Source organism: Chiloscyllium punctatum, chromosome 19 (assembly GCF_047496795.1).
Source record: "Chiloscyllium punctatum isolate Juve2018m chromosome 19, sChiPun1.3, whole genome shotgun sequence".
Classification (NCBI taxonomy): domain Eukaryota; kingdom Metazoa; phylum Chordata; class Chondrichthyes; order Orectolobiformes; family Hemiscylliidae; genus Chiloscyllium; species Chiloscyllium punctatum.
Genome location: NC_092757.1, coordinates 51,082,284 through 51,093,776, shown reverse-complemented (window position 1 = coordinate 51,093,776; position 11,493 = coordinate 51,082,284). Strand labels below are relative to the sequence as shown.

The following is an 11,493-nucleotide window of genomic DNA, read 5'->3' as shown; positions in this document are numbered from 1 at the left end:
ATCCTCCATGAAGCTTCACATTTTAGTGTGGCCTTGGAACCTGGTCTTTGCTACTGTACTGTAAACTCAAATTGGAAATATACATACTTCAATCATGTAATATCATTGCCTTGCAGGAGATGACAGAACTGCTTCCACATTGGGTCTTACTATTTGTGTATATATAATTAAAACAGTATTTTACTGTATTTGGACATAAAGCATGCTAGTCCATTTTTTCCTGTCCCTCTCCCTTAATAGTCCCATCTCCCTTAGGGTGGCATGGTGGCTCAATGGTTAGCACTGCTGTCTCAGCGCCAGGAACCTGGTGTGATTCCAGCTTCAGCCAGTAGTCTGTGGAATTTGCATGTTCTTTCCATGTCTGTGCAGGTTTCCTCCCACAGTCCAAAGATGTGCAGGTTAGGTTAATTGGCAATGCTAAATTGCCCATAGTGTCCAGGGATGTGCAGTTTGGGTGGATTAGCCATGGGAAACGCAAGGTTATGGGGATAGAATAGGGGTGTGAGTCTGGGTGGACTGCACTTTGGAGGGGTGTTGTGGACTAAATGGGTCAAATGGCCGCCTTCCACACTGTGTAGGAATTCTATGATTAATCTTCAGCTGCTCATTTGAGTGTCAATCTGACTTCTAAATATAAAAGCTGATTTCTGGGCCTAACCACACATCTTGGTGTTGTGTGATATGTTGCTGCTTTTGGCAATAACTGTCATGTTGCTGATTTGGTCAAGTTTATCTCCCTAAGCATTTGTATTGTGCAATGAACAATGTTTATGCCTTGCTTACAAAGACTTGACAAACAGTCGTGAAGTTCTTGGGATCTCCCATTTTATTTTCAGTGAGACGGACAGGGTTATTTATGAGGTTATACTGGATTAGTGGTGCTGGAAGAGCACAGCAGTTCAGGCAGCATCCAACGAGCAGCGAAATCAACGTTTCGGGCAAAAGCCCTTCCTCAGGAAGGGCTTCCTGATGAAGGGCTTTTGCCCGAAACATTGATTTCGCTGCTCGTTAGATGCTGCCTGAACTGCTGTGCTCTTCCAGCACCACTAATCCAGTATTTGATTTTCAGCATCTGCAGTCATTGTTTTTACCTTATTTATGAGGTTGTACAGCCAGAGGCTTAAAACACTACTGTAGTTCATTATTTCCCAGTCTGCCTTTTTGTCTTTTTTTAAAGCCACAGAACATTCTTTACCTGGTTTAGGAATGAAATTTAGCTTTTAAATGTATGCAAACATCCCTTAAAGGTGAGAGTCCGCAGTGATATATATTACTGCTTATATTCTCTTCCAGTGAAGTGATGATATGCCAGCTTCAATGGGTTAGCTCCTGCTTCTGTTAAATGACCTGAACCCAACTTAAATTTGCGATTTGGATTTTCACTAGTCACCTCTAGATTATTTGTCCAATGTGTTGCAGTAGCTTATTGATTGTACTCCTCCAGTTTTATGGTGGTCTTGTACACTCCATTCACTCAGCTCTTACGGTTAACTGTAACTTTTCATTTTTAGCCCTGCCTTTTTTAACTTTGCCTTTTGAATCCAACTGATTTGTGACCCCATTGTGTTCTGAGCGATTTAGGTTTTTTAATAACCCTGTCCAGGTGTGTTATGATGCACTGCTGAAGCAGGTGGGACTGGAACTTAATACTGAAAAGCTCATGAAGAGTCTGTTAACACTAATGGTGTGTGTTTAGAGTTGTGGAACATTGGACTGTGCATCTTAGATACATCTGCCAAGACGTTTAAGGTGTTCACCAACTTGGTGACCAGTTGTTACCCCAATTGGACAGGATAATTATGCTGATCTGTTTCAATCCTCCTGGGTCCAGAAAGAAAGACCTCACTTAAACGCACACATTAGTATGTTAACATTAGATCTTTTGGCTTGCTAGTTTTACCATTTGTTATTCAGTGACAACTCCACTTTGTTGAGCACATCAGTTGAGATATTGCAGTGATCATGTTTGGGATGTGGCTGTTGTTTAGTACTGCAGCACTTAGATGCATCTGCAGCAGTTACTCCCAGCATTTTGAGTGCACTTTAGAAGATGCATTGACTTTTTTTTTCCATGAAGTACTCAGTATTAATACCAAACCTTTTGGAATTTGTTTGAACTCCTGTTTTCTCTTCCCCCACCCCCTCTTTTCTTCACCACCCCTCCCTGTAGTTTTTGCAGCAAGGTTATTATGTAGACATCACTTAGTATAAATGTGTGATTTATCTTGGGGCTGTATGGTGGTGCGCTGTGTTGTGTGCAGTGGAATGTAGCAGGACTAACAACTGATATCAGTCATAATTAACTCTTGTACCTGCTAAGTCTGGAATAAGCTTTGTTCACCTATCCTGGTAATCAAAATGCCACAGTGACCAGTGTTCAGTATTCAATTGAACGTTGAGTCTTGCCTTTGATACTCTTATTACAAAGTTAGTTATTTGCATAAATACCAGTTTTATGTTTAGTCTAGCCTAATGCTAAATTTTAAATGAAGTAAAACTGGGGTGTTTAGCTTTCCCCATACTTTTCAGTGTTTTTTCTCTCTTTAGCAGGCTTTGAAGAAATGGATGCTATTGGTATTTACCACCCTTGATCAAATCTACTGAACTCGATTGTAACTAAAACATCCATCAGTTTAATTTATTGGTATAGGTGGTCAGTTTCTGCTGTGGGTATTTTTGTAACCATTTTGTTCAAGGAGCAGGAAAATCGACGTTTCGGGCATAAGGAATGAGAGGAGGGTGTGCCAAGCAGGGTAAGATAAAAGATGAGGAGGAGTGTTGGGAATGCGATAGGTAGAAGGAGGTTAAGGTGAGGGGGGATAGGCCAGAGAGGGGGTGTGGGCGGGGAGGTTAGGAAGAAGATTGCAGGTCAAGAAGGTGGTTCAGAGTCAGAGGGTTGGGACTGGGATAAGGTGGGGGGAGGGGAAATGAGAAAGCTGGAGAAATCTGCATTTGTCCCTTGTGGTTGGAGGGTTCCTAGGTGGAAAATGAGGCACTCTCCCTCCAGCCGTTGTGTTGCCATGGTCTGGCGATGGAAGAGGCAAGGTCCTGCATGTCCTTGGTGGAGTGGGGGGGGTTAAAGTGTTGTCTACTTGCGGAACGTTTCAGAGAACACCTCTGGGATATGTGCACCAACCAGCTCAACTGCCCTGTGACTGAACACTTAACTCCTCCTCCCACTCCGCCAAGGACATGCAGGTCCTTGGCCTTCTCCATTGCTAGACCATGGCAACACAACACCTGGAGGAAGAGCGCCTCATCTTCTGCCTAGGAACTCTCCAACCACAAGGGATGAATGCAGATTTCTCCAGCTTCCTCACCTTTTCTCCCCCTCTTCCCTTCCCTTTCTTACCCCCCCCAACCCTCTGACTCTGACTCAGCACCACCTTCTTGACCTGCAATCATCTTCCTGACCTCTACATCCCCCAACCCCTCTCCGGCCTAATTAACCTCCTTCCACTTATTGCATTCCCAATTCCCCTCCTCCTACCTTTTATCTTAGCCTGCTTGGCACACCCTTCTCATTCCTGAAGAGGGGCTTATGCCAGAAATGTGGATTCTCCTGCTCCTTGGATGCAACCTGACCTGTGCTTTTCCAGCAACACATTTTTCAGCTCTGATCTCCAGCATCTGCAGTCCTCACTTCCACCATTTTGTTCAAGTTGCTTTTTGTCATTGATTTTGCAAATTGAAATGTCCTCAAAGCTTAATCAAGTTGGCTTGATGTGAATTATTTTTCATGGCTTTAGCCTATTCATTTACTTACCTCTGTGATAAAACTACTGTACTGTCCCTATGGGTCTGGATCATTTGACAACTTAGATATTAAGAGTTGCTAGTGTTAGGGAGTTAATGATTTCTGTCAACTCTAACAACTGGCATTTATATAGTACTTAAACCTAATAAAATGCTCATTAGTTCTGTCAAACCAAAGTTGGCACTATTCCACAAGTTTAGGTCTGATCAAAAGATGCAAATTTTGATTGAGATTCAGGGAAGATGTTTTGAGTCCTTTTCTGGTCATTCAGCTAGCAATGTTGAAAGATTAAAATCAGCTGCTGCAGAGGCTGGAATTATTGGGCGAGGGACCAAAACACCCCCAAAGTTTTTGATTTGCTACAGACTTAGTGTGAGGCTCCATGTGTAGAAATGAAATGAAAGGTAATTTTTAGTGGATAGCTTTCCTTTGTCAACTTGACCAGTTTTGTGTATGCTCTGGGAAAAACTTAATGAGCTGCAATTCAGGGTGTGCAAGGAAGAGATGCATGTATTGGACTGATCTCCAGCCTTTATCATTTTCTTCATTGAGCATTTCTGCATAGTACAAGGGCAATGCCTTTTTTGCCCCACTAGTTAAGATTATGCTGCTGTTTTTCTAATTCAGTTTAAAGTCAAGTTCTAGATTTTTTTTTGTTATCAACCTCCATTTACAGATCAGTAGTGTAATTATTATAAATACTTGTTAAATTTTATTTAACAGGACTTGAGCCAGCATTTATTGTCCCACCGCTAATTGCCTTTTGAGAAAGTTGAGTTGTTGTCAGTGTTCCTGTCCACCCACTTGGTGTTCCAGCATTTTGACCCAGCGATAGTAAGGTACACCTCTACATAATGAGGCAAACATAGCTGTTGTGGTGGTCTGATGTTTGTCTTTGTAGGAGGTAAAGGTGATTTGGGTTTGGAACGTCTTGTTGAAAGAAGAGCCTTGGCAAGCTGCCACAGCACAGTTTGTAGATAGTACTCTTTTACTGCCATTGCATAGCAATAATGAAGGAAGTGAACCTTTTAAGGTTGAAGGGACAAACTGATGGACTGCTTTGACTTGGCTGATGCCAAACTGCAATCATCTGGGCTAGTAAATGAAATGAATAAAAACCTGATTTCCTAAAGTTGGGAATCTGTACAGCCTGGACCAACATTTTTAATTGTTTGATGATAGTGAGGTTGATTAAAACTTGATGTATTTGCAGAGCCACACTGATTATATGTCTGGGAAGATCTAGTCTATTTGTTCTTTCAACAGACTGCAGCATTTGCACTCTAAGTTTTAGATTATAACAATAGTTGGAGAACATTTTGACATACTTGAGTACTGCTCACACTTCTGGAATGCAGCAGTACTTCTGCGTCAGCAATACAGTGGCTGTTAAAATCTGAATTGTTGATATGTTCCAGAACTTGGATGTGTTTTTATAAACAATGAAAGAAATGCAGTCCAGGTTGTTGGAACTTGTGGCAGCTTTGAAAAAGGAAATAAAATGGTGAAGGGGCAGGGGAGGTTACTTTCCTGTAAGCCAGGTAGAACAGAACCATTATCCCTGATTTAACTTTGATTGTAACCTCTCAATGAAGTGATTGTTTCTTTTTCCTGCCCAGTAAAGGTAATTTATTACAACAGGAGTATCTCTGCAACTCAAGAGCATAGTTTTTCAGGCATTTAAATTTGAGAATTGCATTGAATAATCCTAAGGTAGACATTTACACAAACTGGTTTTCAGTGCTGTATTGCCTTTCTGGCATCACTGTATTCCCCAAATCCCCCCTCTTACTCCAATTTGCTGGAGCATATCTGCAAATAGTATTAAATTGCCTGCAGAAATATGAAACAGCCCATGACCTGTAAAGTAAACTTGTGCATGTTGGGATTGATGATAACCAGTGGTGGTCGTGGAGAGATCTCTTGCTTGAACAACAGTAACAGATCTTCATAGTGGGTGGCAGTCTGAGGACCCCAAAACTGCCTTGCTTTCATACAAAAAAAAATCAGTGAAGTTGTTAAATCATTACATTTGGAATAAAGTCTATTTTTAAGGCTGGTGCACGTTGAGCTTTGGGAGAAAAAAACCTCTTTTATCCTAACATTGTACTATTCGGTGACTATTCCAATTACTACAGTCAAGTCTATAATGGTGTACTGCATTGCCAGAAGAGTCCTCTTTTTAAGATGAAATATTCTATTGTGGCTGTGTGTCTGTGTGTGTGTGTGGGGCGGTGGGGTTAGAAAGCAAAACAGCAATGGCAGAGAATTAACCTTGGTATCCTGACTAAAGGGTTTCCCTTAACCTCACCTAACATTAAATGGGTATTGATCTAATCTGTTATATTCATTAATTATGATCATAGGCGGTCATTAGGTCTATTGAAGCCTTATTCCTTCTGCCCACCTGTCTTACACAACCCTTGGTTCTCCTGTAGATTTCTTTTAAAACTCTAACAGTTTGAATATATTCATGAACCCAATTTCAACTGTTGTCTGGATGAATATTTTAAGCTAAAGACTAAAGGAATTTTCCTGCGTTAAATATTAGATATTTTTCTCTTCAGATTGCATTCACTGGTTGTAGATTTGCCCCAGAGGGGGAACATCCTATCAAGCCCTTGTTTTTCAAACCAGTCAACTCTCATTCCTTTCAACTCTGATGCCCATAGGCTTAATCTTTTCTCATCCAACTCATCTGACAAGCCTGTCATCCCAGAAATAAGTCATATGAAACTTCAATGAGCTATTTTCATTGCAGCCAAGAAGACCAAAACAATGTAGTACTCCAGGTGCATCCTGTTCAGTTGTAGAATAACTTCCCTACTTTTATGCTCCGCTCTCCTTGCAAGTTTTGCCTCTTGCGTTTAACTATTCTTGAACTTTCTTCTCTCCTGCTACGTTTGTTGCAATCTACCTTTACAAAGCTTTTGTCTTTGGTGTGTTTGCAATTATTTTTAATTGCAGGAGCCAATTCATGCTTGGTGTTATTGCTAGACTATTAAATTAGAGATTAAAGTAACATCCTGGGGTTGACTCCTACCAGTGCAGATAGTCGAATTTGAAATCAATAATTATCTGGAATTAGAATCTAATAATCATGAAACTTGTCAATAGTTGGGTAAAGCTTATCTACTGTTCTTAGTTGGTCTGAATCTGCTCCCATGGGGCTGACTCTTGACTGTCATCTGGGTAACAAATGCTGACCCAGCCAGTGCTAGCTACATCTAATGAATGAATAAGCAGTAAATTCCCATTCTCACCCTCTAAGGGATCAATGCTCATTTTAGCTCCTCTCTTCCTTTTTTTAAAATATATGTAAATGAAGGCTGAAGATGCCACTGCTAATTGCGTGGCAGACCTGGGGAGTGTATAGGAGGCGTGGAAAAGTGCAAAAATCTCCAGGCAATTGTCAAATTGGAGGGATGAAACTTCTAATACTTTCACGCAATTTAAGATTTGGTCTAATGTGGTGCGTCAGAATGCTTTCAGCCAGGAATTTGGAATCATTAGTCTCACAAAAATTATGAGCATAAATATGATACATAACCCAGACGTGCACCAGTCTTACCTCACAAGGTGCAGTATAAGTACAGTCCAAATCCTGTAGTCACGCCCTACGCAATCACCAAAGTGTTGCCAGTTTAAAAGCGGACTGGGCGGTGACTTGTGGTCCCCGTTAGCTGGCTGGGTGGTGCTAATAACTGCTGTTGGTTCATATTCTTTCTGATTACTGTTCCTCCGCAGCCAAAACCCACACACACACGCCCCTTAGCATTCTGGCTGCTGAAGAGAGAACAGGGGAGCTCTGACCTGACTCTGATGTAGTTGAGGGAAGTAAAGTCGGGTTCTCCTCCCAGGCAGTTGCGCCCTTTCCAACATGACTGCACAGATTTCACTTGAACAACTCACCCGGTTACAAAACAACCCACTCCTGTGACCGGACTTTTATTTCTGAGGTCGGGGGCGCACAATGATTTTGCAACATTCGCTCGGGCGCCCCTCACCCTTGAAAGTGCTGGGTGCTGTTCTCCTCCTCATTCCCTGGAGTCCGTGTGCCCCCCTGGAACAGGAACCCGAAAGGGTTACAGCGAGCGAACCTGTGCGGCTGCAGGCAACAGTGGTATGTATCCTTTCACTGGGCTGAATCTGATCGGGTTCTCTATGGGAGGCAGGTTCCAGCTTCTAGGGTCAGTGATGTTTTAGCATCGTGGCTGACTGACTGAACTCTTGTCTTCCAAATAGAAACGTCCCCGTCTTTCTGTCGTAGCTGGGCTGCAGAGAACCGATCTTCTGCGTACAAATTTGGGCTTCTGTCTCTTTGAAGGAAGACGGAATCGAAATGTATCCTATTTATGGGGGAAAGGGCTCTGTATAACCTAGGATTGATCTGTAGGACTGCATGTGACAATGTACCACTCTGGTTGTACTGTTCCTGTATGTTTGATGACAGTTAGCTGTATACTAAGGACTCTTTTCCAGTTCTGTTCAGGGACTGGCCTCTATTGTAATACCCTGTTATGATCACGGTCTCCGCTGAGTACCCAACTGGGGAATTATTTTTACTTCTAGTCGGCAGTGAATCTACTTGGGACCTTAACTGAGTCTCATGTATCTCCAACTCACCTCAAATGTCCCATTCCCACCAAGCCTCTCTTCCATCGTCTGGTGAAATGATACTGTTCAGTATCAATATCACCGAGGGCTGAAGGTCTTGAGGAACTGCAACGAGTTCCTAGATCCTCACTCCTCCACCAGGAGTTACTGATGAACAACTGATTCTTACAGCGAGAGGATCATTATCCCATTGTCAGCTCTCTGCACATTGTAAACTCAGTTAGTCTCACTGTGTCGCAGGGCACTTGCTGGGTGTGGAATAATGCTGTGATATTTTGGAAAGTTTGAAAATGTGCATGTTTGTTTTTTGAGCAGACTCTGGTATCTGCACAGAGATGGCTGGTTGGCGCAGCGATGGGTTTGCTATGACCAGGGGGAGGTGTGTGTTATGCCTGGCCTGGCCTTGGGAGGGGATGCTGGATGAGGGTTCCTGTTCCTGGTCAACGGTGCAATGGAACACCAAAGGCAAAAGCAAAAATACTATAAATGTTACACATCTATATTTTAAAACAATGTACTGAAAATACTCAGCAGGTCAGGCAGATTATTTGTATTATTTAATAAAGTAAGTACACATGACTGTGTAACCTAATGTGCACCAGTTTCACATCACAACATGCACTATAACTGCCATCCAAATCTGTCGCACCCTATTCTTACACCCACAGTCCTTTACTTATCTTTTTGTTCAGCTGTGATCTAATTGCATTGTGAAATGGGCTCGAAGGGCTGAATGGCCTCCTCCTTTGTTTTCATTTTCCCACGTTGACACAGCTTGTTTGCTCCTGCTGTGGCAGGAGCCAGTCCATTTCATTTGCAACGCCCCCACCTCATCCCCACTGAGAGTCCCACCTGAGCTCCACCTCATCCCCACCTCCCCCACCTCACCCCCACTGAGAGTCCCCACCTCTCCCCCCCCACTGAGAGCCCCCACCTCATCCCCACTGAGAGCCCCACCTCATCCCCACTGAGAGCCCCCACCTCCCTCACCTCACCCCCACTGAGAGTCCCCACCTCCCCCCCCACTGAGAGCCCCACCACCCCCCCCACTGAGAGCCCCACCTCATCCCCACTGAGAGTCCCCACCTCCCTCACCTCACCCCCACTGAGTCCCCACCTCCCCCCCACTGAGAGCCCCACCTCATCCCCACTGAGAGTCCCCACCTCCCCCCACCTCCACCCATCTCATCCCCACTGAGAGCTTCACCTCACCCCCATTGAGAGCCCCCACCTCACTCCAACTGAGAACCCCCACTGAGAGCCCCCACCTCAACCCCACTGAGAACTCCCACTGAGAGCCCCCTTCCCCTTTTGACTTGCTCGGTCGGATGGGTGCCATCAGGAAATGGCACTGGGGCAACTGGGGGCAGGTTCATTCTCAGGGGCCGGGAGAGGAGCTGCTTTGGATCTCATAAAAATGATCCGGTGTGTAATCTCAGCAGACAGGGCGACACAGTGGTAAGCACTGCAGCCTGACAGCGCCAGGGAATTGGCTTTGATTCCACCCTTGGCTGACTGTATGGGTGGAGTTTGCACATTTCCCCTGTGTCTTGCATCAGTTTGCTCTGTTTCCTTCCACAGTCCAAGAATGTTAGTTGGCCATGTTAAGTTGCCCCATAGTATCCAGGGATGTATAGAATGAGAGGGGATCAGTTTGAAACATACCCCATTCTAACAGGGCTGTCCAGACTGGAACCAGGGGACACGACCTCAGGATATGGGTTTGAGATGAGTTAGGACTGAGATGAAGAACCATTCCTTCATCAAAAGGGTAGCAAATCTATGAAATACTCAACCACAGAGGGTTGTGGAGGCCAAGTCACTGAATATTATCAAGGAAGTTTCAGATTTTAACATCAGGGGATATTGGGAGAATGTGAGAATTTTAAGTGGGTGGCATGGTGGTTCAGTGGTTAGCACTGCTGCCTCACAGCACCAGGGACCCAGGTTCGATTCCACTCTTGGGTGACTGTCTGGGTGAGTTTGCACATTCTCCCCGTGTCTGCGTGGGTTTCCTTCTACAGTCCAAAGATATGCAGGTTAAATGGATTGGTCATGCTAAATTGCCCATAGTGTCCAGGGATGTGCATGCAAGGTGGATTAGCCACGGGAAATGCAGGGTTAAAAAGGAGGGGCAGATGCAATGTTCTTCAGAGGGTCGGTGTGGACTCAATGGGCTGAATGGCCTGCTTCCACACTTTAGGCATTCTATGATAACATTGAGATAGACGATCAGCCATGATCATATTGAACAAAAGGCAGAGGAGATTACACTTATCCCCCAAAGCACAACACCAACTACCCAAATTTCTCTCCAGCTTGTTCCCCTAAACGCCATCGATTTAAATACACCTCAGTCATTCTGGAAAGGTGGCAGTGAGTGTTTGACTTCAGCTCCTTAACTGTAGGAAAAGCAGAATCAACCTGGTTTGCATCCTTCAGTCAATGTAGGACGACCGGCCACACAAATGCAGTTCACTGCTAGCACCACAACACAGACTCAAACAGTAATGACAGTTTTTTTTTGGGGGTGGGGATATGGTGTTTGAGTAAACCCATTTAATGAGTATGATCAGTTACTCTGTGTTAATCATTGCTTTATCGGTATGTCTGATATCTGGCTAGTTGTGGCACTGCTTTGTCAAGGGAATGTCTGAAAGATGCAGGAAAAGAAAACGCTGGGATTATGGAATGGGTGAGTCAACATTGAAAAAGCAGTGACATGGGATTTAGTGCTTTGGGTAAGACCCTTCATTAGAAAATTGCCTTTTTGCTCCCATCCCGTCATCTGCATGAAAATTGCACAAAGTCACTTAAACAAACACAGGTTCAGTGCAAAGGATTATAAATATTTGACAATCATTCCATCTCACTGTTCTGCTGATGTTCAGAAGAAACCAGAGCCTGGTTCTTGTGGTTTAATATTGTCTGGAAAACTTTCTTGTATTATTACTGTTTTGTAACTCACTTGACAACCAGTGATTTGTTTTGTATACATAAGCTCATCACTCCAGTCTGCATTAACCTCCCTACGGTCAAATTCTGATGTGTAGTTCCAAATTATGACTATCCTTTGTTACTCTTGCAGTTGTCATATTGTAAGTCAGTCATAGTATATG

The 11,493-nt window shown here is 43.7% G+C and overlaps 1 protein-coding gene across 1 annotated transcript in view; it reads left to right on the top strand.

The window, feature by feature from the left end:
• Nucleotides 1–7,447: 7,447 nt before the first annotated feature.
• mmp28 (matrix metallopeptidase 28) overlaps nucleotides 7,448–11,493 on the top strand; it is a 102,803-nt gene continuing 98,757 nt past the window's right edge. Inside the window, exon 1 of the mRNA XM_072589364.1 lies at nucleotides 7,448–7,880. Coding sequence (XP_072445465.1) covers nucleotides 7,731–7,880 — 150 coding nt within the window. The 5' untranslated portion in view covers nucleotides 7,448–7,730. The remainder of the gene's footprint in view (nucleotides 7,881–11,493) is intronic.